The sequence below is a fragment of the Lutra lutra genome, chromosome 2, assembly GCF_902655055.1.
Source record: "Lutra lutra chromosome 2, mLutLut1.2, whole genome shotgun sequence".
Classification (NCBI taxonomy): Eukaryota; Metazoa; Chordata; class Mammalia; order Carnivora; family Mustelidae; genus Lutra; species Lutra lutra.
The window spans coordinates 14,386,360-14,413,297 of NC_062279.1; the positions used below are offsets into that span (position 1 = coordinate 14,386,360).

At 40.2% G+C, this 26,938-nt stretch overlaps 1 protein-coding gene, 1 long non-coding RNA gene and 1 pseudogene across 2 annotated transcripts in view; 2 read left to right on the top strand and 1 right to left on the bottom strand.

The window, feature by feature from the left end:
• Positions 1-26,938, top strand: part of WWC2 (WW and C2 domain containing 2) — a 207,004-nt gene that overhangs the window by 95,639 nt on the left and 84,427 nt on the right. The window contains 3 exon segments of the mRNA XM_047714505.1: positions 3,794-3,903; positions 11,586-11,789; positions 12,583-12,659. Coding sequence (XP_047570461.1) covers positions 3,794-3,903; positions 11,586-11,789; positions 12,583-12,659 — 391 coding nt within the window.
• On the bottom strand, positions 511-19,974 carry LOC125091084 (uncharacterized). Its single transcript, XR_007124580.1, has 3 exons — positions 19,896-19,974; positions 5,499-5,649; positions 511-616 (listed from the first exon to the last, which is right to left on the bottom strand). It is a non-coding gene; the product is annotated as an uncharacterized LOC125091084 (long non-coding RNA).
• LOC125091076 (mitochondrial import inner membrane translocase subunit TIM14-like) lies at positions 18,055-18,534 on the top strand (annotated as a pseudogene).

Here is a 26,938-nt window from a genome sequence, read left to right on the forward strand (position 1 = left end):
TGTGAAGTATATAAACCTGGCGATTCACAGACCTGTACCCCTGGGGCTAATAATACATTATATGTTAATAAAAAAATTAAAAAAAATAAAATAACTGGGAAGACCTTTCACTTTCACGGTAAACTATACATTTGGGGGACTTGAACTGTGGCAAGAGTTTTATTAACCCGAGAATGACTTTTTCTGTGAAGAGCCTTTTCTTTCATTGCAATTAGTACAAACTCAGTGCTTGGGGGTTTGTGTGCGCACATACGGCATCCACTGTCACATAACTGCGAAGAGTAAATCTGTCTGTGTGTGGCAGGTGTCTCGTGTCACAGCACAGGTATCCGGGATCGACAGTAAGCCCTAAATGACATCGTGTGGAGGGATGATGCAGTGCCCTCAGAGAGGAGACACTGTGCCAAGTTCAGATTTTGTGTGTGAGCATTGGCAAAGCGCTGTAGTAAATTCGCATTTTCTTCACATTAGTCACGGTGCAAAAGAAGGCGGTTTTTAAAGCAAAGTTTCAGGCTTTTTGCATGATGTTGCTCCTTTGTGAGGAACCAACAGAAAGCAAACTCCATCCATATTCACTTCCTCAACGTCAAAGGAAGATGGACTGTTTCAGAGATTCCTTGTGGAAAGCAAGAGGAAGAAATTAGAAACTAATCAACATTTCTGCTTACTGTATTTATTCTAAGTCATACTGTTGCTAATTTTGGAGTGCATCTGTTAACTTCTTTTTGTTTTATGTTAGTTCTTAGTATGTCATCGTAATATGTTCCCGTTATCAGGATAGCAGCAGAATTGAGTGGTTAATTCTGTTTGGTATCCGAGACTGTTATTCTATTTATATCTTGTAATTTGGACCAGAATTAAATTCTAACATTTAGAAATTTATACATATGTATTTAATGGTTTTACTTTTTGATGGAGTGCGGAGAAAAGATAGGTACTTATCCAGGTACAGAAAACAAAGCATCTAATTGATTTTTGAAGTAACACTGCAAAGAAATTTTTGCATGAAAATTTCCAGGAATGGAAACGTCTGAATTTTTTAAACTGAGTTCATAATTACATGTATGCCTATACATGTAATTCTAGTCTTAGAACAGTGACAGTTAATAAAATGCTTATCATCTGTTGAGCAATTATTAGGAAAACTGGATTATTTCCAAGTGTAGTCAAATTACCATAATTTGCAGTCATAACCCATGTTCTGAAGCTTTTGTGACTTCTCATTCTTAGAGTAATAAATGTATTCCTGTCATACTCAGGCTGAAGCATGCTGATTTGGTCCCAGGATAACACTTGTGTAATACCACTCTTTGATCACTTAAACTTACAAATCTTACTCATTTCTTCAGGATGCACGTGCATTTTAGACAGCACTGATAAAGGAGTGAGGGAAAGAGAACAGAATACAATGCAAGGTAACCTGGCGCAGGGGCTTTGTCTAATAATCAGCTTTTTCAGCGGGGTCAGAGGTCAGTCTTCTAGACAGTGTGTAAAGACAAGGCCGCTTCCTATGGTAAGGGGAGTTTTTGATACAGTATCTAATTCCTTTGTCAGTTTTCCTGGGCAGTTTATGATTTAAGATGGGATTTAAGCACAACTGAGAGCATGTTTTAGGACTTGGATTGGGTTCAAATTGACTCCAGGTTTGTGAAAGTAAATCTGATAAGTTGCTGGTTAGTGGGTGCATTGCGTAATGTGTCTGAGGCTCATTTCACTCACCTGACCTATACTGAAGCCCGACCATTCACCGAGCGTGATCCTGTCTTATTCTCACGTAAATTTCACAATCGGCAACCCCTCCCCCCAAATAGATCGGGAAATGTGTTTTTTTTTTTTTAAGATTTTATTTATTTGACAGAGAGAGATCGCAAGTAGGCAGAGAGGCAGGCAGAGTGAGAGAGAGAGAGGGAAGCAGGCTCCCCGCCAAGCAGAGAGCCCAATGTGGGACTCGATCCCAGGACCCCTGAGACCATCACCTGAGCCCAAGGCAGGGGCTCAACCCACTGAGCCACCCAGGCACCCGGGAAATGGGTTTTTAAGGCGAATAACAACCTGTTCTAGGCTGGACAGCAGGAGAATGGTAGACAAGGGACAAGGGATGGAACCCAGGTCTCTGATGGCAGATTGCAAGCTCTTACCTTCTGAGCCACTGGTTCCCAAATTCTCTGTAATTACCCAGAGAGCTAGATTCATCATGCATTGCTGGGCCTTTGAATTTCAGATTCTGTAGGCCCCTGCGAGGGCCCAGGAATTGTTATTTCTAACCAGCCTGGATATTGATGCTGCTGGTCATGAGGACCATACGTTGAGAACTACTACCTGACTCCCTCCTCTGGAGAACAAATAAGAGAATTCAGGGGTTGTGCTCGTATTGATAATCTCTGACATCTGTTGACTAGTTACCACGTCCTTGACACTGTTCTAAGTTAATTCCTCTTTAATCTCACATTAATCTTAGGAGACAGTTAAATCGCAAGGAAAGGGTAAGGGGATGTGATCACCACTGCCAAGTGGCGTAGACAGAGGCTCCCAGTGAGGCGGTGTCCTAGTGCCTTGGGGTCAGAGCTGCTTCTCCTCACGCTGACTTCCATCAGCCGAACTGGTTTCCAAGGCCAGTGTCCCTGGAGCTATCGGCAGAAACAGATTTCAGGCTCTGGGAATATTGAGAGAAAAGGAGACGCTCCTTTCTTTTCACCCACTGTGTTTTATGTCCTTGGAGGGGGCTGTTGAAGGCGAGGCCTGGGAGGAAAGGGTTTCTCCCTCCTTTTCATGTTGTCCTCCCAGCATTCTGAAGGGCGGGTGACATAGTTGGTCATTCTGAGGAAGGATGAGATTCTGGAAATGAGCTGTATTTCAGTTGAATTCTGACACTGTGGATACTCATTAGCATGGAAAAACAGGATTCCAGATGGTTCTGTACGTAGGAGCCCTGTTGGCAGTGGGGCCCGTGTGCTGAATGGGAAGGTGTGTCCACTGACTCCGGCCACCCAGCAGCAGGGGTGTTCTCTAACCTGTACTGTTAGCCTGCTCGTGGCTGCTCCGAGAGCCACGGAGAACCTCAGAATCAAAAATGAAGAAAGGGAGAGAGAAAAAACATCAATTCAACATTGAGTTTGAAACCCGTACTCTGCTTAGGAAACTGTAGTCTCCCCCAATCATTTTAAGGCTTAAAGAGAAAGCCTGAGGCAGCTTCAAAAGGTCACAGCACCTTGATACATCAGTAGTCTGTGTGTCTGGTTCCATGAAAAATTGTGTCAAGTAACGGGTACGTATAAGATACCTACAAAAATAAAACGTACTTGTCCCACTGGTCATAGTGGACCTCATGGTCAAGTGAGTGTTCAGTTCATTTGTACAAGAGCGTCTAAATCCGGAATAAGCGTAGCCTGATACGGATCTCATCTTAGACTTGCTGGTGTGAGAATTTCCATGAGGCCAGGATTTGAATCCAGGGACGAATTCTTCCTGGTCGTGGGAGAGCCATTTAGCTGGAGAGCTAGCGTGGGGTGCCAGGCCTCCTTACTGTTGGCTTGGACTTGTCTCTGATTTAAAATGACCTTAGAACTTTGCAAAGGGTATTAGGACTTACTGTTATTTTTTTGAATATTCATCTTTGTATTCGATCCTTGTTTTTTTCCATTAAGGTTTTATACACAGCAGCACAGACTCTAGACACAAGAACAAAAGGGAAATACTACCTAGACTCATCTTCTTTGTGGTTACGGTACTGAATTTTGACCTAATGTGGCTCGATGGAAATAATCACCCATGCATTTATTCTGGTCCGTCGTAGGTTAACGAAGCCCTTGTCATTCGCGGACTGTGTTGGGGATGAGCTGCCGTGGGGCTGGGAAGCAGGCTTTGACCCACAGATTGGCGTCTACTACATCGATCACGTCAACAGTAAGTTTCTCTTTTTTATAAAAGTGATCCCCTCCCCAGATCTCGAGTCTGACAAAAACATAAATGCTTTATACAGTGAACTTCTTTATTATAAGCCCCACTTTCTCAGTAAAGTTCAAGTATAAATTATGCTTCAGAGCATACCCTTCTGAATATTTAAAAACTTAATTATTTAGAATACAGGTTTTTAAGTCTCCCATTTTGCTTTACTGCAATAATGGTATCCCAGTGGCCTGATGGATTTACTGTGCCCTAAAGTGCCCAAATTCCCCACATCAAGTAGTTTTCCCACTAAGAAGGATCTGGTCCATTATCTCATTAATCTTAAAGACATTCCTGTGAAGTAGTTTTGGGGAACAAATGGTATTATCTTCTCATAACAGCTGGTCTCCACATATGTTGTCTTGACATTGTATAGTTTCAGCATTATTTTATCTTTATTTACCAAAAAAGAAAGAAAGAAAGAAAGAAGGCAAGCCTGTTTGGCCGTTTAATACCATTTCTGTGTAACACTATTAAATACCTAGAAGTATAATATAAGTCATATAGTTGTCACTTTGACCTTGACAATGAGTATTTTCCACCTTAAGTGTTTTATGATAGAATTCTTTAGTGGGGGTGTAGAGAATGGGGGGGGATATTTGTAACTAAAAGTTAATTATGAAGTATTGTTTGTAAAGTTTTGATCTTATCACCATAAGCAGAAATTAATCACTTTTTGGGTAGCTCTAGAGTTCTACCTTAATTTTTCCTTCTTTCTTTTGGTAATGGAGGTCTCATTTATGTAAAAGAAAATGCATAGCTTTTAAGTATGCAGTTCAGTGAATTGTGGCAAATGTAAAAATCTTCTGTAACTGCCCCTCTGGTCAAGAGGCAGAATAATCTCATCCCCCCAGTAAGTTCTTTCCTGTCCCCTTCTAGTCCCACCTCCCCCACTGCTATAGTTCTCATTTGTCACAGTGGCTTCGTTTTGCCTGTTCTAGAACTTTGTATAAACTGAGTACATTCAATTCTGTGGATGGAATCTTTCACTCGGCTTATTTTTAAAGGAACAGCCTGCCGATACCGCATCGTGGATGAGTATTCATAGTACCTTGAGCTTGACAAAGAACCCGTATCCACATCATATAAAGAACTCCTGAAAATCAACATTAAGAAGACAAACAACCCAATTTAAAAAGGGTCAACCACCTTAGAGACTTCCTCAGCTTTCTTCTCTGTCGTCTTGCCCCCTGATCTCTGGCTCCCCTGGAGCCTCTTCCTAGTATTCTAGCAAGTACGATGTGGCTTTAGCCTCGCCGCACACCATCGAATGCTCCTCGGGACTGCCTGTGTCTCAGGCGGAGCTGAGAGCTCAGGAGGCTGCCGTGTGGGCTGCCGCAGCTCCACCAACCTCCCACCGTTGTTGCCCGCCATGGGGCTGCGGCTCATTCCCGGGCTTCTCTGGGATGGTTGCAGGTGCCCCCTCAGTCCTCTGACAAGAGAGAGTGGGTTTTGTCTTGGAGTTTTTTTCATTGCACCCATTTGCAGTACCCATGGATATGGGAAATATAAGAGATAAGGGAGGTGTGACACAACAATGAGCTAGGACTTACTGCCGTACGGTTGTTCTGTGAGTCCCCAACTTCCTTCCATAGTCGTCCTTGCTCTACCTTAACTGTGCAGTGTCTTCCTTTGATTGTTTTATGTGCGCTGTCCTTGGTGGTGGTGGTGGTTCTGTTTCTCTTTGCTGTCCTTGGTTTTTATCTGTAATCAGTGGGAGAGATTGGGTATCGTACGCTTACTCCATATTACCCACTCTGCACTCCTCTGCATTAGTTTTTTTTTTTTTTTTTTTTTTTTTTTTTTTTTTAAAGATTTTATTTATTTATTTGACAGACAGAGATCACAGGTAGGCAGAGAGGCAGGCAGAGAGAGGAAGGGAAGCAGGCTCCCTGCTGAGCAGAGAGCCCGATGCGGGGCTCGATCCCAGGACCTGGGATCATGACCTGAGCCGAAGGCAGCGGCTTTAACCCACTGAGCCACCCAGGCGCCCCTCCTCTGCATTAGTTTTGAAGCACCTCACTTTGTGTTTAAATTTGATGAAAATTTCTCAAGTGTGTGTAATATTTCACATGGAGCCGTTTCCTTTAGAAGAAGGGACATAAATTTGGGGCCCTCCTACTTCATCTCTGTCTTATTTCATCCTTTATATTTACCTACGAGGATAAACTATGAAAATATAAAGACAGTTTTTAAACATGTAAAATATCTGAGTAAAACCTATGACGGCGTTAATGATACTGATTTTTAGTGAGTGTAACTGACACTCACTAGTGAGTGTAACTGACAGTTGTCAGTATCATGAATCTGTGTAATGATCTACATGTTTCATATAGTTGTCACTTCAGAGGTCTAGTCCCAGTCCCAGTTGTCCCTTTCTTCCACCTAGATGGAAGGGGACGAAGATAATAGTGCTTTTCTTCTTGTGCCTGGAACCTTCCTTCCTTCCTGTAGACTGCTCCTTCTCTCTCCCCTCATTTGCTATATCTACAGTCCCCACATCTTGTCATTCTCAAAGACAGGACCTCACCCTCATCCCCCAGCACACTGCCCTCCATCTACAGCACTATTCCACTTTGCCATTACAAAATGGGGTTCTTCTGTTTTCCCTTTGACTTTATTATTTTTTGATATGTTATGGTCCTCATGACTCCTACATCGAAAAATGTAGAATCATTTTGTCAGGTCTTACAGATTGTTTTATCTATACCGTAATATCAGATTTGCTCCTTTAGCCACTTGTCTGCTATCATTTTCCTAATTCAGACCCTCATTACCTCGTGTCTTTTGTTTCTTTCCCTTAAAAAAAAAACAAAACACTATGAAAGTAATGCATGTGTGTAGGAAAAAAGTAGAAAATGTAGATAAATAAAAGGAAGGAAAAATATTATCTGTATTCACACAGCCCAAAGAGAACGAAGTATTCTAAACCTCTTCCAGACTTTTTCATATTGATACATACAGACACACACTCAGAGTTTTAAATACATTTTTACATCTCAAGTGGGATTATAGTATATATATGATTTTATAAACTTTTTTGACTTAACATTTAATCTGTTATCAAAAAACTTTCTGCACAATCATATTGACTCTTCTGTAGAGTTAGTAGAGTTATGTAGAGACAGTAGAACCTCACATTTCTGTCAGATAATGTTCCTCAAATACACCTAAGATCCTTTCTCGGCCTTGCCTAGAACCTTCGCGGCACACCATCACTTGCAAAATGAGTTCATGTTTATTAACCTGGTGTTCAAGAAACCGCAGGCCCGTCCCTGTCGGAGTAGTGGGGAAGAAATGAGACAATATAGCAGAGTGTGGGAAGAACCACTGCTGGGCCAGCAGAACAATCGAGAACAAGAGCAAGTGTCCTCTCCGTTCTGAAGGGTGTAGCCATGGCTGCTAGAGACAGTGCTTCGAGCTGATACCCAAAGAATGACTGAGTTAACCAGGCCTGGAGAAGAAGGGGCTGGGGTTGGGCTTGGGGGTTGGGAAAAGGCCACCTTCCTGGAAGAAGAGAGACCATGTGTTCAAGGCAAAGGTCTGGAGAGGCCACAGAACGCAGGGGTTGTTGAAAGAAATTCGGTGCCGCTGAAGGCTGCTGTGTGTATTGTGGAGGTCTGGGAGGGGGGTGTCTGGAAAAGTAAAGCACTGGGTCCTGAGGGGCCATTGTCTGGAACCTTCTAGAGCCCTGTTCCATCACTGCCTTTCCGTGGAGCCTTCCTTTTTTAGCCAGAGAAAACCCAGTGTCTAAACTGCCCTGGCTCTTAGCCTTCCTCCTCTCAAGGGTTTTAGCACTTTTGACTGGACAAACTCGTGTTTTTTGTTTTTTTAACTCATGGGTCACATTTTCCTCTCTATTTTGTAGGTTCCTTGAAAGGAGGGCCTCACATCCGAACATCTCATTTCCCCTATATTGCCTGTAGTAGATGGTTGGTACCTGTCTGTAGAAGTAACAGGGGATAATAAGCTCAGCGGGTAATTTCCAAGAAGAAGGAAAAGGACAGTTCCTCCAATTTGTGTCACCCATTCTTCCCAAGGACAGCAGAAAGAACGGAAATAGGCATGACAGACAGGGATCACACTCCTTTTAAGAATAATGTCATCTTCCACGATAAGCTCTTGTAACTCACAACCTGTTCTCTGTGTATAAAGTTCCACACCTGAAACCAATGGAGTGTGAATTCCCTTGAGGTACGGGACATTTCCGCAGACATCATGCAAATTATTATGTCCTAATACGGTGATTTCCCAAGGTTACCAGGTCTTAATTCAAAAATATCACATTTTCATAATACTTTTTTTTTTTTTAGCATTTGCACTTAATAAATATTCTTTACAAATCCATTCAGCACATGTAGCCAGAGGAGGTGAAGCACAATCCTGCTTTCTGAAACCTTCTTCTTAGGTGCATCTGGGAACCCTCTTTTGTAGCTCACGTTTGCATTGTACAGCATTTGAGAAATGTAAATGTTCCCATAAAGCTCTTGTAACATACAGTATCTAAACCAGCCTAACAGAGTGTTTCTGCTGATCTAGCCAAATAAATGCTGATCGTTTGGGTTTTTTTTTAAGATTTTTTTAAAAATTCATTTCTTTGAGAGAGCGAGAGCATGAGCAAGGAGGAGAGACAGAGGGAAAAGCAGACTCCCCACTGAGCTGGGAGCCTGACACAGGGTTTGATCGCAGGACCCCAAGATCATGATCTGAGCCGAATGCAGGCACTTAACTGACTGAGCCACCCAGGCGCCCCAATGCGGATCATTTATCATTATTATCATTATTATTATTTATTCATTTCAGTGTCAGTCCGTGTTACTTTCAGTGTTTTGTGGCAATTTAAGTGCTGAACAGGTATCTTGTGGAAAGTATGCCCGTTCCCCAATATGTAGGGAAAAGACGTTTGGATGAAACCCGAAGGTGTTGAGAGGGAACCAGGAGTGCATACTTTAACTATTATAACTGTCCACAGTTGTCATACGCAGTTGGAATTCGTGTTATCCCTTGAGCTGTCCGGCTTCTTACTTACATCTCTCGTTATAACACATGATCTCGAAACTTAGTGGCTCCAAATACATTTATTATCTCATGGTTCTTGTGCATCATGAATCCAAGCAAGGCTCAGCGGAATCCTCTAGCTCACGGTCTCACAGGCTGGCGGTCCTCAAGGTGGTAGCCAGACTCAACTGGAGAAGGATCTGCTTTCATGCTCACTCACGTGGTTGTTGGCAGGACTCGGTTCCCTGTTGGCTGAGGGCCAGTGGCCCCCCCTCGTTCCTTGAATATGGGCCTCTCCCTAGGTCAGCTTACAGCATCATGCTTGGCTTCAGCAGGAAAGCCACGAAGCACCAGGGAGGGAGGGACGCACCAGTTGGCAGTCGCAGCCCTTGGTGATCTGGTCCCAGGTCCTACCCGTCACGTCCTCTCCCTTGTATTCATTGGAAGCAGATCACAAGGTCTAGCCCATACTGAAGAGACAAGAACATGAGGAGGGGAGGATTATTACTGGTCAGTCACAGTTAGGAAAACTTTTGTAAGACCATAAATTTCCATTTGGTAGAGGATGAATTCTGTACTTTGAGTCGACTTGCAGTTAGATGTTGGAAGCAATATAAATATTACACATTTGGATTGCCAGAGACCTGAGTTATAACAAATTTCTTAAACTGAGAAGTTTAGGCTCTTATTGGCTGGTATCTGCCCTTTCCCCTTATTTTCCAGAAAGCAAAGCTGCCCCACCGTGATGATGTCTGTCAGGGCTGGAGAGACCGTCCGATCAGGATTGTTCCCTCCTGCATCTCTAGACATTGAGGCCAAGCCTTTTTTTTTCTTCTCCTGATTACATGAGATAGGCCTCTTCTGTGTGCTGAAATACTTACATCTTTAAATATGAGTGTTCAAAATACTACGTTAGAAGAAGCTCAGCTTTTGTTCCCAGTGGCTGTGGAGTGAAGATCCCAGGCCCGAGGCGGTGGTTGCAGTGTCTGACCAACCCAGGCCATTTGGTTAATCACTCAGAACCGTTCTAAGCCCTAAGGGACCCAGGCTTCCCAGCTGAACCCCTTCAGTTTAGTGTTATCCCTTATCCTTAGAGACCAGGGTAGTTAGACATCTCCAGAACCAGCCTGGGCCCTAGAGATTCTCGTGTCCACATCAGATCACCTCAGATCATTGTCTGGGTGTTGACTTACTGCGGCCTTTGGGGCCAACCAGAAACACAGAGCTTGGGGTACATTAAGACTGAGACTCCCACGCAAAAACATTTTAAACACAGGATATGTACCTGGACATTACAGCAAATTGATAAATTAATTTCCCTATCCTACTTCGTCAGGAGTAGGTTCTCATATTCGTACAGTGCCCAACCCATATGACCCAACCTTTTGGATAGTAAGTGATTTAGTTCATAGAGGTGACCGAACGGCAGCACGAAGCGAAGCGGTCAGCGCCATCAAAACAACTTGTATTACTCATAGTTCCCAAGGGACGGGGCGGGCCACCCTCTTGGGGCCACAGTGGGAAGCTCCTGGGTCCGTCCGGAGGCAGGAGTGAAAGCGAGGGCACAGGCCAGAGCCTTTGTTGGAGGAATGGGCCAGGCAAAGTGGGCAAGTCTGAGCAAGCTCAGGGCTGGTACTCTGAATAATTTCATGGAGAAGGCAGCTCGTGAGCCATTGCAGAGGAGGGCTCTTTGCACTCCTTGCAATTTCTATGCAACTTTTAAACCTACCGTTGCATGGGTTCTTCCACAGAAACTCTCACTGGGCTGGGAAATTTTTTTTCCCCTTTAAGAGCTCCCTGGGTGATTCTAGTATCCAACAGACAGAACCAAGAACGGTGCCTTAGCTTATTCTCCAAGCAGGACCAGGGTTTGGTTCATTTTTTTTCTTTTTGTTTTGGTTTTTTGGCTTTGTTTTTGTTTTTGGTTTTGGTTTGTTTTTAGTTTTCAAATCCACTACGGACTGACTGATACTTTTGTAAAATACAATAAAAATGAATTATTTGGAAAATGGGAAAAACGGATAAAATGCAAGCCCGAACACTAGTAGAGTCAACAATATACAATAACTGTATTGAATTGCCATAAACATTTCAAAGTGTTTTCTCATGATTTCTCCACTGATTGTGTTGGACGTGTAACAGAGTTCAGGATCTGGGGTCAGCCAGCAGAGACGTTGAGGGGCGCCGATGTCAAGGGCAACGTGGCAAGAGTGTCCTGTATTAAGTAAAGGGAAACGTGTGCCATGGGACGTAGATTGGGTTCAGATCACTCAGGACCTTGAATGCCGGCATCAATCATTTGGCTTTTATTCTGTAGGTATTGGGGAGCCAGGAAATTCTTGAGAGGAATGGCGGGACCCCGGTGAAGGAAGCTTCCTTTGGCAGCGTTGTGTACGATGGCTTCACAGTGAGGATAAATTGTTAACAAGGATCTGAAATGGGGTGGATGGTGTGGTGAGCCACTGGGTAAAATCAAAGCAAGAACTCTATCCGATTTCTGGCGAGGTCACTTCATAAATACTAAGGAACTGCTTGGAGGAGATAAGAATTAAAGCTAGCAACTTCTTTTTTTAAATAAAGCTTAAATGATCCAAAAAAAAATCATTAAATTCTAAAATATAACCCACCTAATGTATTTTCAGAAACCACACAGATTGAAGATCCACGAAAACAGTGGAGGGGGGAGCAGGAGAAGATGCTCAAGGACTATCTCTCAGTGGCTCAGGACACTCTCAGGACCCAGAAGGAGCTGTACCACGTGAAGGAACAGAGACTTGCCTTGGCCCTCGATGAATATGTACGATTAAACGATGCCTACAAGGAAAAGTCAAGTTCTCACACCAGCTGTAAGTACAGTGTGACTGCTCAGACTCTGGAAATGGGGACTGAAGTGTAGCTAAGGGAAGGCCAGTTGGGTTTCAGTGGAATTTCATCTTGAGTCCTCCTTTGTGGGCAGAAGCCATGAAAGGGGGTGAGGGCACCCCGCAGACTTCACAGCTGAACCCCTCGACTCCATTCCAGACTGAAGTCCCCATCCCTCCCCCCAATTTGCTGATAATGAATCCCTTCTACTTTTTGCTCCTTCCTCTGCGTGATTGTCTTTTACTTATTTATGAGTTCATTTTCACCTGTTAGGATCCAGGCAAATAATTTGGCCCCCTTTGCTACCCTTGTACGATTTTTAGCGGGAGGTGCTGGAACTGTTGGCTGGGATGAAGTTTCTGTTGGTCACTCTCTCACATCTCAGAAACTGATCATCTGGAGCTGGTTTATCTAAAGAAGCAGTATGGATGGGCTCAGAAGTTCTAGAAGTTTCTGGGGAACGCACAGCTCTGTCAAGCTGCATGTACTGTAGGGTCCTCTAAGAGTTTAGATGAAGGCATGAACTCTGGAGAGCAGTAAGCTCCGTGGTCTTTATGACATTCCTCTTTCTTGAGTTTTTATGAAAAAAAATGATAAAGGTTTGAAGATTACTTTTTATATCTAGGTGTCTGATGAATGACAATAAAGGAATTCTAAAGTAAGTATCCACGGAAGCATGTAAATCTCGTTTTTAGAGTTTGTAAATTCCAAGCCGAGAACAAGTTCTGCAACTTGGAAAAGTTACTTTTTTTTCTTTTCTTTTTTCTCTCCGAAAAGTATTCTCAGGCTCTTCATCCAGTACTAAATATGATCCCGATATTTTAAAAGCGGAGATCTCCACTACACGCTTAAGGGTAAGGTATATATTTTTTAATCGTGGTTCTCTGTTTAACACATGCATAGAGTCTGAAGGTGGTGGGAGCGACTTTAGTGCCCAGCCGTCCTCTCCATTTGGTGCGGGAACCTCCTCCATCCACTCCCGCCTCCACCCCGAGGGTGGCGGTCCTACCTTGGTGACCACATGTTCAGTGATGGAGAATGTCGTTACAGAGGCATGTGTCCCGTTACTGGGCAGCTGTGTTATCTACAGTAGGTTAAGCGTATTCTATATACCTCGTATGTTAAATATACTTATTTAACATAATATTAATATGACATTTACAATATACTTAGCATATACTGAGTATATTAAATCAACGTTCAAGTCTCAGGAACTTCCCTTATCGTGCTAAAATGTGCCAGGGTTCGGTGTAGTTGCTTTCCCCCAGGACAGCCCAGTACTTACGGGTGTCCACAAATCCTGTTCCCACATCATTCCTTCTCGAAGCTAAAACTTTACAGGTTCGTCACACTTTCTCATGGATTGATTCCTGATCTTTACCCTAAATCTTTTTTACCGCACTGCTGCTAAGACCAGAGCTGCTTTATCCTTGATTTTTGGAGTCTTACAGACTGTCATCAAGAAAATACATTCGTGCAGCCTGTATCCCAATCGTGAAATATGTTTTTCCCATGACTGCGTCAGTCACTGCCCTTCTCCTTAAAGGTAACACTGGCCTCGGGCAACACTGTAGATGAATTTTTTGCTTGCCTCTTTTGAATTTTCTAAAACTGGAATGCTGCCGTATGTATTCTTTCCTGGCCTCTTTTGAACACGTCGAGATTCATCCACATTTGCCTTCATTATGGCAAGTGTTCCACTTTGGTATATGTACCGTAAATTCTTTATCTCTTCTACTATTGATGTAAATTAGGGTTTATTTCACTTTCTGGTCACTAAAACATGTATCTTGGGGCACCTGGATGGCTCGGTGGGTTAAGCCTCTACCTTTGGCTCAGGTCATGATCTCAGGGTTCTGGGATTGACTCCCACATCGGGCTCTCTGCTCAGCGGGGAGCCTGCTTCCCCTCCTCTCTCTGCCTACTTGTGATCTTTCTCTCTCTGTCAAATAAATGAATAAAATTTTTTTAAAAATATGCCTTAATATACATTTCTGTGATATATATTTTCGGTGCACATAGGCACACATTTTCCTTTGTTATGAAACCAGGAGTGGGAATGCCGTGTTGGGAAATAGACATGCTTCACTGTTAGCAGAGGCTGAGAGAGGGCTTTGGGTCTCTGACTTCCTAATATCTACCCTTAAAGCCTACGTTACTTTCTACAGATAGCTTTTGTCTTCATCCCACAGGTTTTGAATTTTGTATTTTTGTTATCAGTTCAAAATATTTTTTAGCTCTTTATGATTTCTCATATAAAGGTTTTAATTTTTAAACAGTTGGGAATTTTCTTATCTTTTTTTTTTTTTTCAGGATTTCAGCAGAATTTCCCACTGTGTATTTCTCAGTTCTAAAACTTCTATTGGATTATTTTTTATCTCTGCTTCCTTGCCCAATTCTGCGCATGGATTTGTAATTTTTTGAATAAAATAATCACAGTTAGCTGTAAATTCCATGTCTTTATCAATGCAGTGTCTTGATCTCCTTTCTGTTGGTTTCTTCAATTTGGTCTGTTTTTTTTCTTTCGTGACCTTTGGTCAAGCCTCTTAGAGCTGCTTGCTTTTTATTAAGAGCCCTATGTTCTATATGAAGACGTGTAAGGGTAATTTGAGGTTTGGGATGATCTTGTCATCCTTCTGGGAGGATTTAGTGTTGCTTCTTAAGGGCAGTTAGGCCAGAGGCAGGTAACCGTGATTCGGTCATGGTTCAAGCTGAAATCTGGGCTTCATTCCTTTTCAAAGAGTAGGTTTCTTTCCAGTTTACCTTTTCTCTTAGGGCAGAGGTCTTCAAAATCCCACCAGAACTTTGGGGATATTTTTTGAGAGCTTCCTGCTCCATGGAAGCCAAATTCCAAATCTCTCCCCTGAACCTCTCAGCTTTGTGAGACCGCCAGTAGCTAGCTCTCTGTACCTGTGGTTTCAGTCACTGTGTTCTCCCAACTTGTCAGCTTCTCTGTTGTACACTTGAATGCCTCCAAGGAAAAAGAACACCAAGTCTGGATCCTGAATATGGGCTTTCCTTACCTTTTGGGTTTTTGACACAAGTTCTTGCTGCCGTAGTAGTTCTCCAGCGTCTTCCTATAGATGTTTTGTTTTATATTCTTTTGCACAACTTCTCTGTTTGCTCTCAGAGGAAGAGCATGAGATAAGTGTGTAGTTTTGAAAGCTAAACCTCTCTTTGGATTTCTTGGTTTAATTTATGAAAACATTAGTAGAAGCGTTCTGTGTCATTCCACCAGAAACAAGAAAGTCCTTCCCTCCAGAGGAGGCTCTAAGAGAGTCCTAGTTAGCTGTAATGGAAGATCACAAGTGACACTCTTTTTGTCTCTTTCATTAGTGAATAGGTGCTTATTTAACACTTCCTGTCAGGGTAAATGCCTTTTTAAAAATGCTCCCATAGCAAAGTGGCCCTCATGGTCTATGTTGCTGTTGTCGTGTTTTGAACACTGGAGCAGATGGTGCCTTCACTCTGCTGTTTGTGCACATTTTGGCCAGGTAACACTTTCAGAACACCCCAGCCATTCAGAAGTGGATGGGTAACTTGTCAGAGTCTCATAGATTTTGCTAACCTGATCTTTCTTGGCTTGCCTACCCTGTCAAAATCCCTGTGTTGGCCAGTCCATTTCACACATTAATGCCACAGAAATAATAACTCACGATTGAACTAATAACTCTTCATTGCTTTGGTGTCTTGAGTACGTACCTGCATTTTTGGTCACTAAGAATTTTTCAGGCACAAACACTAACTTCATCTTCATTATTTTGATGTCACAATATTCATAGATGTCCTTCATTTGTTTTACTGAATTAGAGCTAGTTGGTCAAGTATTAAGGAACTAGGTATTTAGGAACATCTGTCTAAAGCATCTGTTTTATAGTGTCGTCATAGGTATTGGTGATAATTGGGTTTTCTTTTCCTTCGTCACAGTGGATAATAGTACTTCTTCTTTTTTTTTTTTTTTTAAAGATTTTATTTATTTATTTGACAGACAGAGATCACAAGTAGGCAGAGAGGCAGGCAGAGAGACAGAGGAGGAAGCAGACTCCCTACGGAGCAGAGAGCCCGATGCAGGGCTCGATCCCAGGACCCTGGGATCATGACCTGAGCCGAAGGCAGAGGCTTTAACCCACTGAGCCACCCAGGCGCCCCTGGATAATAGTACTTCTTGACAGCTTATTTCTCATTTTTGAAATGGTGAAATAAATAAGCCAATGCTCTTTATTAATATACTCATAACTTTTAGCGGTGGCATTTAATTTCATGAGAAAATGTTCCTTAGGAAGAAGAATGTAAAAGCTTTTTTACTGTAAACTTTATTATTTCTACAGCGAAGTCCATTATTTCTCAGTAAACTGGGGGAAAAACTATTTCATTTATTCATAATAGGTACTTAGACCATAGATAGGGAATAGAATGTCTCATACAAACTAAAACTTAAATTCAGCTGATATTTTAAAAAATTCATACTCCATACAAACATTCATGATAAAAACTCTCAACAAAGTGGGTTTAGAGGAAACACACCTCAACACAATAAAGGCCGTATGTGGAAAACCCACAGCTTAGCATCATACTCAGTGGTGAAAAACTGAGAGCTTTCGCCTAAGGTCAGGAACAAGACAAGGATATCCACTCTTACCACTTTTATTCAACATAGTACTGGAAGTCCTAACCGGAGCAGTTAGACAACAAGAAGAAATAAAAGTCATCCAAACTGGTAAGGAAGAAGTCAAACTTTCACTATTTGCAGATCACATAATACTATGTATAGAAAACCCTAAAGACTCTACCAATAAACTGCTCAAACTCAGAAGTGAATTCATGCAGAAACCTATTGCATTTCTGTACACTGATAATGAAGCATCAAAAGAGAAATTAAGGAATCAATCCCATTTACTATTGCACCAAAAATAATTAAAATACCTAGGAATAAACTTAACCAAAGAGGTAAAAGACCTGTATTTTGAAAACTGTAAAACATGATGAAATAAATTGAAGACAACAGAAAGATATGGAAAGACATTCCATGTTCATGGATTGGAAAGAAGAAATACTGTTAAAGTGTCTATACTACCCAAAGCAGTCTACCCATTTAATTCAATCCCTATCAAAATACCATCAGCTTTTTTCACAGAACTAGCAGAAACAATCCTAAAATTTATATGGAACCACAAGAGACTCCAAATTGCCAAAGCAATCTTGAAAAAGAAAAATGGAACTAGAAGTATCACAATTCCAGACTTCAAGTTATGTTACAAAGCTATGATAAAACAGTATGGCACTGGCACAAAAATGGACACACAGATCAATGGAACAGAATAGAAAGCCCAGAAATAAACCCACAGTTATGCAGTCAATTAATCTACAATTAAAGAGGCAAGACCATGCAATGGGAAAAAGACAGTCTCTTCAACAAGCGATTTTGGGAAAACTGGACCATTTTCTTACAGCATACATAAAAATAAACTCGAAATGAATTAGATATGAATGTGAGACTTGAAACCATAAAAATCCTAGAAGAGAACATAGGCAGTAACTTCTTTGACACCAGCTGTAGACATGCCTCTTGGGGCAAGGGAAACAAAAGCAAAAATAAACACTGGGACTTGATCAGAATAAAAAGTTTCTGCACAGCAAAGGAAACAGACAAGGAAACTAAAAAGACAACCTACTGAGTGGGAGAAGATACTTGCAAATGACATATCTGATAAAGGATTAGTATCCAAAATATACAAAGAACTTATACAACCTGGGTTGCCTGGGTAGCTCAGTTGAGCATTCCGCTCTTGATTTTGACTCAGGTTATGATCAAGCCCCATGTCAGGCTCCAGCTCAGTGGGTAGTCTGCTTCTTTCCCTTTCTCCCTCTTCCTCTCCCCCCACTCACATGCATGCTCTCCCTCTCTCTCTCTCAAATTAAAAAAAAAAAAAAAATGCAACTCAACACTAAAAACCAAACAGTCCAATTAAAAAATGGACAGAAGACATGAGCAAACATTTCTCCAAAGAAGACATACAGATGGGCCAGCAGACATAGGAAAAGAGACTCAACATCACAGATCATCAGGGAAATGCAAATCAAAACTACAATGAGAGAGCACCTTACACCTGTCAGAACGGCTAAAATAAAAAACTCAAGGAACATCAGTGTTGGCGAGGATGTGGAGAAAAAGGAACCCTCATGCGCTGTTGGTGGGAAAGCAAACTGGTGCAGCCACTGGGGAAGACGCTGTGGAGGTTCCTCAAAAAATTACAAATAGGTTCTGTGCCTACTAGTGGTGACCATATCACTGTGGGGTGGAGGTGTGGCACTGGCGGATGTGGCCTCTGGGCTGGGATGAACTGCAGTCTGGGCAGAGGCTGGCGAGCTGAGCCAGAGCCAAGGCCAGTATAGTGGTCACAGTTGGACTGACCTTCGCTGCTGCAGGATTTGCAAGCTGTCATGTTTTGCAGGCCATGAAGCATAGGGAGCCTCAACAGGTTTTTCACAGTCTACCAAAACCTGCTTTCTGTGGTGGCTCTGACAGAGGTGAGGAGGGATCCAAAATGCCAAAATGAGAAGTAGCATTAATACCAGGCATAAGGCCTACTGCCAGTAGAGGAAACAGAAGAGATGCTCATCTATGAGTTATGCTTTTAAATCACCCAGACAAGGAGGGATCTCTGTACAAAGCAGCCAACGTCAGTGAAGCTAAAGACTTGACCAGAAGGTCAAGCTAATAAATGAAGAAAATATGGGATGAATTTTAGGTTGTTGTTCATGTATGCAAGTGCCAGCTTTTTATATAGTAAGATGCCTCAAAGCAATAGATAAATAAATATCTAATCTACAATCCAGGAATTACACTACTGGGTATGTATGAAAAGAATATGAAAACAGTAAGTTGAAGAGATAGACGTATTCCTATTTTACTGCAGCACTATTTACAATAGCTAATATTTGGAAGGAGCCTAAGTGTCCATCAGTTAATGAATGGATGAAGAAGGTGTGGTGTGTACACACACACACAGGAATATCATTTAGCCATAAAAACAAAATCTTGCCATTGGAACAACATGAGTGGATCCAGAGAGCCTTATGCTAAGCAAAATGAGCCATTCAGACAAAGACAAATACCATAGTATTTCACTCATGGGTGGAATTTAAGAAAGACTTGAACAAAGAAAAAGAGTAACAATGAAACAGTCTTAACTACAGAGAACAAACTGAGGGTTACCCGAGAGGAGGTCAGCGGAGAAGGAGTGAAATGGGTGAAGGGGGATGAGGTCAGTGGAGAAGGAGTGAAATGGGTGAAGGGGGATGAGGTCAGTGGAGAAGGAGTGAAATGGGTGAAGGGGGATTAGAATCCACGTATCTTGATGAGCACTGATAAGGAACTTTTCAATCAAAGTAATAAAATTATTCACTGTATGTTAACTAAACTGGAATTCAAAATAATAATAATAATAAACAAAATTTAACCATAAAAATGTTTTTTTTTTTTAAATCTGTGCTCCAAATTACATGTAGGTAAGATTTGGTGGAGAAAATAGTTGGTGAATTTTAAATTATTACTGTTGTTTATTAAAGGGAAGTAAGATGTTGGAAGTGTAAAAGAAAATCCTTAGAAATACATATGCATTTGGGAAATTTATTGAGCACTATGGCATACGCTGTGATCCAACTTTTAATTTTGTTAAAAAAAAAAGAAATAATGAGGGCCCCTGGGTGGCTCAGTTGGTTGAGCGACTGCCTTCGGCTCAGGTCATGATCCCGGACTTCGAGGATTGAGTCCCGCATTGGGCTCCCAGCTCCTTGGGGAGTCTGCTTCTCCCTCTGACCTTCTCCTCTCTCATGCTCTCTCTCACTCATTCTCTCTCAAATAAATAAAATCTTAAAAAAAAAAATTAAAAAAAAAAAAAGAAAGAATGAGACCCCTTTGTTTAAATTATTTGTACTCCAAACACATGGCTGGTTGGTGAGCATTGCTATTAAAAACAATGTATTATCTTTGCTTTCAAATATATTTGCTTGTACATTGTTAATACGAATTCACTTTGAATTATTTTTAGCAGTGGTGATGGACTTGGAAAAGTCAACTGTAATCTTACCTATTTGCAATCTTGTGCATAGATTTAAAAGAAAGGCAGTTCAATTAAGGTTTAGTTTGTCACTGTGAATAGAGTTAACTCACGTGCACATCAAATTATGACACTTTAGCCAATGATGTCACAAACACAAAAATCCTAACAATGTGCTTCAAAGAAAAGAACTATGCCTTCTGAGACTATAAATTGTTGCCAGTCAGGCTTGTCTCATGACTTGATGTGAGAGGTGTCTGTATACTCACACTACATTAAAAATTTAGTTTATATCCTAAGTTCTTCCATCTGTGACTTACCTGATGTCAGCATGCTGAAGGAGATAGAGCAGTTCTAACCCACAGCACCAAACTGTATATTAGATAAGGCTGTTACTCCTTTAGGATGTTCAGAAATAAATTTGTATTATTATAGTTGGTGTTGGGTTAGGAAACAGTACACCAGTTTTACTGAATCTTGAGTGAAATGAAGAATGGTGTGACTTTGACTCATACTTGCTAAAAAAAAAAGAAAAAGAAAAAGAAAGAGAGAGAGTGTGAGCAAGACTGAGAGAAAAAGAAGAGGGAAGTACTCTATTTAGAGCAAGAACTGGAGTTATCTCCTTCTTGATGTGCTGGTAACTTGAAATAATTAAAATTCACAGCACAGAAGTGCTTTTTTTCAAAAACCATATTCAGAATTTGAGTAAAGTGATTCTGTAACACTTAAGCACATTTACTGATTTCATGATATTTTCTTTCTTTCTTTCTTGTTAATGATTTTGGTCGCCTTTTCCACCATCCTGCAAGCTAAATAATATGTACTTGGAAAGAAATCCTTCATTGACACTGTGTGGTTGGAGAGGGGATGTTTAGCTTCTCCTCACCTAGATAAACTACCATATCAGTTTCTCTGGCCATGATTTTCAGTCTTCTCCATTTTCATTCATAAACATTCTTATATCCATAATGCTGATGGCAATTTATAAAATTAAATGCAATTAACTTCTTTTATGGGAAACTCTACAGTCTAAAGCAGACAGGAAAATGATATTTCATAAATGATCAGTTTTAAATGATTCTGTAAAGCCTGAAAAACTCACTCTCTCATTTTTGAAAGGCCATAGGAGTTAAGCTTTGTGGAACTATATGTGGTAAAGATGTTGTAATGAATGTATACAAACCAATACTTATATTCTGATACTTTCCCTTGATACATACATAACAAATACATTGACCTAATATGTTTGTATTAAATTTTGAAAGAATCAGTCTCATGAGGCCATAACAATGAGGCAGTGAAAAAAATAGCTATATTATATGCATTTTGTGATCTTCAGCATTTTCAGGCACATTAATTTCTAGAGTTGAGGTTGGGAGACATGGTACTATCAGCTTCTACTTTGTCAGAGAACCAGAATCTCAGAGAGCTCCTTCAAGATACAGAGAAAGAGAATTGTATGATTGAGATTAGCCAATTGGATCCCAGACTCAGATCTTGTGCCTTTAGAGAGACAAAGGAAGATTGATAAAATATTTTTATCAATCTGGGAGATATTTTGCCTAAAATGCAGGCTGTTGGAATCACATAAATATCTTCCTAGCTGCTATAGGAATCGTCTCCCAACAACAGACAAAGAAATTGACAAAATCTATAAAAACAACTGCTTTCACACATTGGATGAGAGGCAGTTGAACATTGTAATCCCTTACCAAAGGAAAACAGAAGCAGTGAGCCCTGAGATCACACTATCTCCAGTGTAGGAAGAAGGATTCAAACGTAGTCTACTGAAGCTGAAGAGTCAGAAGAGTAAAATTCAGTGAAGCAGAAGTATCTGGAATTTGTGGCAATCCTGGAGAGGAGACAGCTACAGAGAGAGAAGGAGTAAGAGAAAGTTGTGGCGATTTCTCGTGCAATCTCCTCAAATCTTTGGCTGCGTAATCATGGTATAAAATACTACAAGGACGGGGAAAGAAAGCAGTAGGACAAGCAATTCTTAGAGCTCATAGGACTAGGAATAGTTTCCATCTACAAGCCAGAATGGAGAGACCTCCTAAGTTTTGGGGCAATAGAAGACCTCATTAGTGGGACCATGTTAGTCTAAGGCTAAAGGCTGCTCTGGAACTGCTGCAACAAAAAATTACAAGCAAACCTTGAATGGATCACATTTATTTAAAAATAATTTAACTGTGTGCTAGAAGAAAGTCCAGGAGAGGCAGAAGGAAGGGATCCCCAGGGGACACGAGGAAGCTTTCAGGGGAATGTGGATATATTCTATATCTTGATGTTCATGGTTTTGTGGGTATATACATATATCAACCCTTATCAAGTGTATAGTTTAAGCATGCTTACTTTATTACATGCCAGTTTTACACCAATTAAGCTGTTAAAAATTGCCAAGGATTCAAAGAAGCAAGAAAGTACGATGTGTAACAAAAACAAGAAGTTACAACTATTATTTAATTAACAGGCAAACGTATTAAAAATTATTACACACATGCTCAGTAATGTAGAAGAAAACATGACGAGAGAAAATAAAGATACAAAAAAAGATCAAAATGGAAGTTTTATGGATTAAATATATAATATAAGAAATGAAAAATACACTGTTGAGAACAATCTAAATGCTGAGTAAAAAGATCAGTGAATTTGAAGACATAGGAATAGAAACTGTCCAAAATGAATTACACAGATGAAAAAGCCTGAAAAAATTTAACAGCACATCATTGTCCTCTAGCACAGTATTAAATGATCTAATGTCTATGTTAGAGTCCCCACAAAAGAGCAAGGAGAGGAAATCACAAAAAAAATTTTTTTTGAAGAAAAAAATTATTTAAAGAAATTAAAACTATAAATTCATAAGAACAGGAAGGTACTCCAAAGCAGAAGAAAGCAGAGATCACACAAAGATATATCATAATTAAATTACTGAAAATCAGTGATTAAAGGAAATCTTAAAAGCAGCCATATAAATTAGACAATTACAGTGGAACAAAGATAATAATTACAACAGATTTATCAGAAGCTATGCAACTTGCAAGGCAGTGGAGTGATATGTTAAAAGAGTACCCAACAACAACAACAACAACAACGTCAACTAAATTGTTTATACCTAATGAAAATATCTTTTAAAACTGAAGGCAAAAACAACCACTTCAAAAATGGGTAAGGGACTTTAATAGACATTTCTCCAAAGAAGATGTGCAGCTGTCCCATAAGCATATGAAGAGATGACAGATATCACTGGTCAGTAGGGAAATGCACAATGGGATTGTGCAATCAAAGCCACAATGGGATATTATCTCACACCCATTAGGAAGTTTTTGTTTTTGTTTTTATCTCATGCATTGCTGGTGGGGATAGAAAATCCAACAACCACTGTGGAAAATCTCTGCCATAGATTTTTCTTTTCAGCTTCAGGGAAAATTATTAAAAACATAAAAATCATTCTTAACTCATGAGCCATAAAAAATAAGGGCACAAGGGATGTTTGGCCCCCAAGCTGACATCTGCTGATCTCTGCCCTGAGAAACCACTGAGAAAATATAGAGGTATTAGAGGTATTACTAAATAATGGGAATAAAATAGAATCATTAAAAAATGGAATAAAAATACAAAGGGCAGGAATAGAGGTAGAAAGGAAAAAAGCATTTATGTGACAATTAGAAAACAAATATAAAGATAATGAATTTAAACCCAAGTATACATAATTACACTAAATGTAAATGGTGTACATGCTCCAGTAAAAAGGTGGAAATTATCATAATGGTTGAAATAAGACTCAGCTTTATGATGGCTGCAAAAGAGCTATTTTAAATGTGAAGCCCTGTCTGGACAGGTTAAAAATTAAAGAAGTGAAAAATATCTACCATGAAAATACAAATGCAAAGAAAGTTGCAGTTTCCATTATTAATATCAAAGTAAACTTCAGAACAAGGCTATTTTTGCCAGTGTTTTATACCAGTAAATAAATCAGTTCATCAAAGGACGTAAAGACAGAGGATCATAGGGGAAGAGAGGAAAAAAATGAAATGACAAAACCAGAGAGGGAGACAAACCATAATAGATTCTTAATCTCAGGAAACAAAGTGAGGGTTGCTGGAGGGAAGGAGGGTGGGGGGATGGGGTGGCTCGGTGATGGACATTGGGGAGGTTATGTGTTGTGATGAGCTCTGGGTGTTGTTGTAAGACTGATGAGTCACAGACTTGGACCCCTGAAACAAATAATACATTATATGTTAATAGAAAATAGAATTAAATCTTTTTAAAGAAGGGCATAAAGATGTATGTACATAACCCTAAAGATGTACACACATAAAAACAGAACTTCAGATACCTGAAGTAAAGACCAATGAAACTGAAAGTAGAATGACAAAGCACAATTATAGTTGGATATATCAATACTCCTTTCTCAGTAATTAATGGAATATATAGACAGAAAATCAGCACAATTGTCGAAGTTTTGAACAATACTATCAACCAACCTGATCTAATTAACATTTGTAGAACATGTCATCTAAAAAGAGCAAAACAATGTTGTTTTCAAGTGTAGGCATATTCACCAAGGAGAACTTACTTGAAGTTTATATATATATATTTTTTGAAGTTTATATATATATATAATTTTATTTATTTGAAAGACAGAAAATGAGAGAGAGAGACAGGAGAGGGAGGGTCAGAGGGAGACGCAGACTCCCTGCTGAGCAGGGAGCCTGATGTGGGAATCGATCCTGGGACTCCAGGATCATGACCTGAGCCGAAGGTGGTTGCTTAACCAACTGAGCCACTCAGGTGTCCCTATTAGCATATTTCTTAATAATTCATTGGTCAAAGAAGAAAGCAAAGAATCTTTTTTTAATATTTTGAACTAAATGAAAATGGAAATACATAAAAATTTATGGGATGTAGCTAAAACAGTGCTCAGAGGGAGGTCATTGGAAGAAGGAACTCTCACACATTAATGCAGAATGCAAAGTAGTACAACCACTTTGGCAAATAGCTTGGTGGTTTCCTATAAAGTTAAATATACACTTAAACTGTTACCAGCAATCCCATTTATAGGTATGTGCCCGAAGAAATGAAAACATCTATGTACCCACACACAGACTTGAGTGTAGATACTCACAGAATCCTTATTCTTACTAGTCCAAGCCTGGGAATCACCTAAATGTCTATCAGTGAATTAATGGATAAACAAATTGTGGTTTATCCCCAAAATGCAGTTTATGGTTTACCCATGAAAACAAGCTACCGATACTCACAAAAAGGACGAATTTCAAAAGCAATATGATAAGGAAAAGAAGCTAGCCTTGAAAGTCTACTGATTGCATATCTCCATTTATAGTTGACCCTTGAGCACTACGGGCTTGAACTACCCGTTCACTTATACATTGATTTTTTTTTTTTTATAAATACAGTATGGTACTGTAAAAATATTTTATCTTCCTTATGATTATCTAAGTAATGCTTTCTTTTCTCTAGCTTACTTTACTATAAAAATACAGTACAATACCTGTACAAAACATAATGCTGATTGACTGTTCATGTTGTTGTAAGGCTTTTGGTCAACAGTAGGCTATTTTCGGGGGGAGTCAGAAGTTTGAAATGCAGATTTTCAGCTGTCCAGGGGGTCAGTTCCCCTAACCCTTGCATTAACACATTGCATCGATGTGAAGGTCCTGATATCAGAGAAGTTCTGGGATCTTCACTGGAGGGACAAGAGTTGAGAGTGTTGATTGTGGCAATGGAGTGAAGACAGAACACGTGAGCCTTGTAGACCACTCTAAAGACCGGGGATGTTAATCTGAAAGAGGCAGCCACTTGACCAAGTTCTGATGATTTATATTTATATTCTGCTGGTTTAATTGGTATACAATGATACCAGGGGTTTCAGTTTTAGCTTTGTTAGGAGGTGATTTATTTTATGTGTGTATGTGTATACATACGTGATGGTCTACCTTTTCTATTTCCATTTGCTGATTTATTTATGTACTTTTTATTCAACAGTTTTATTGAGAAATAATTCACATACCATACAGTTTACCTGTATTTATACAGTTGTATGCCCATGGTCACAATCTAATTTTAGAAAGTTTTTGTCTCCCGCAAAAGGAACTCTGTGCTCATTAGCAGTTCCTACCCGTTCCCTACACGTCTTTCTGCCCGCAAGCCCCAAGCAACAACTGATTTTTTTCCTGTCTCTAGATTTGCCCATTCTTGGGCATTTCGTATCAATGGAATCCTATAATATGTGGTCTTGTGATTGGCTTCTTACACTTAGCACAGTGTTTTTAAGGTTCATTCATGCGGTAGCAGGTGTCAGCACTTGATTCCTTTTTATTGAGGAATAATGTTCCATCGTACGGACCTACCACATTTCATCTCTTCTCTATTAGTTGGTGTTTATTTAGATTGTTTCCACTTCTTGGCTACTATGGAATATGTGAACATTCCTGCACAAGAGTTTATGTGGGCATATGTTTTCAGTTTTCTTGGGCAAGTGGAATGTGTTGGGTCATATGGCAATTTACTGGCTTATTTTAGTTACTTTTGGGCATTTAGCATAGGATCGTCTGTATTTTTATTTATTATGTGTATCTACAGGAAGTATATTTCATAAATATTTCTTACAATTTTTTTCCAGTGGCTTTTGCTTTGTTTTCTTCCTATTGTTGTTAAACTTTGGGTTTAAAATATATATATATATATATGTATGTATACACACACACACACACGTTGTATTCAGTCATCTTGTTTCTGACGACAGAATCCATTTATTAGCTATAATAAATTGTTCCAACAGCATGTGGGGTTCTGTTTTCCCAGAGGAAAGAACTAAAGAACTAAAGAACTAAAGTTCTTTAGTAAAGTGCAAAGTTGTTTTATTATTGATCCTTTATCTATCTGGAGCTGATTTCTCCTTTTCTTTAAAGGTGACCGTTGAGATGAGATGAGATGTGGTGAAGGATTTTCAGGGAGGTGGAAGTGGTAGTGAGGAGAAGGATTCCTAGAAGGAGCAAGTTGACAGTTGCCCTTTGTTGGCTTGCCTAAGACGACAGTATCGGCAAGACAGT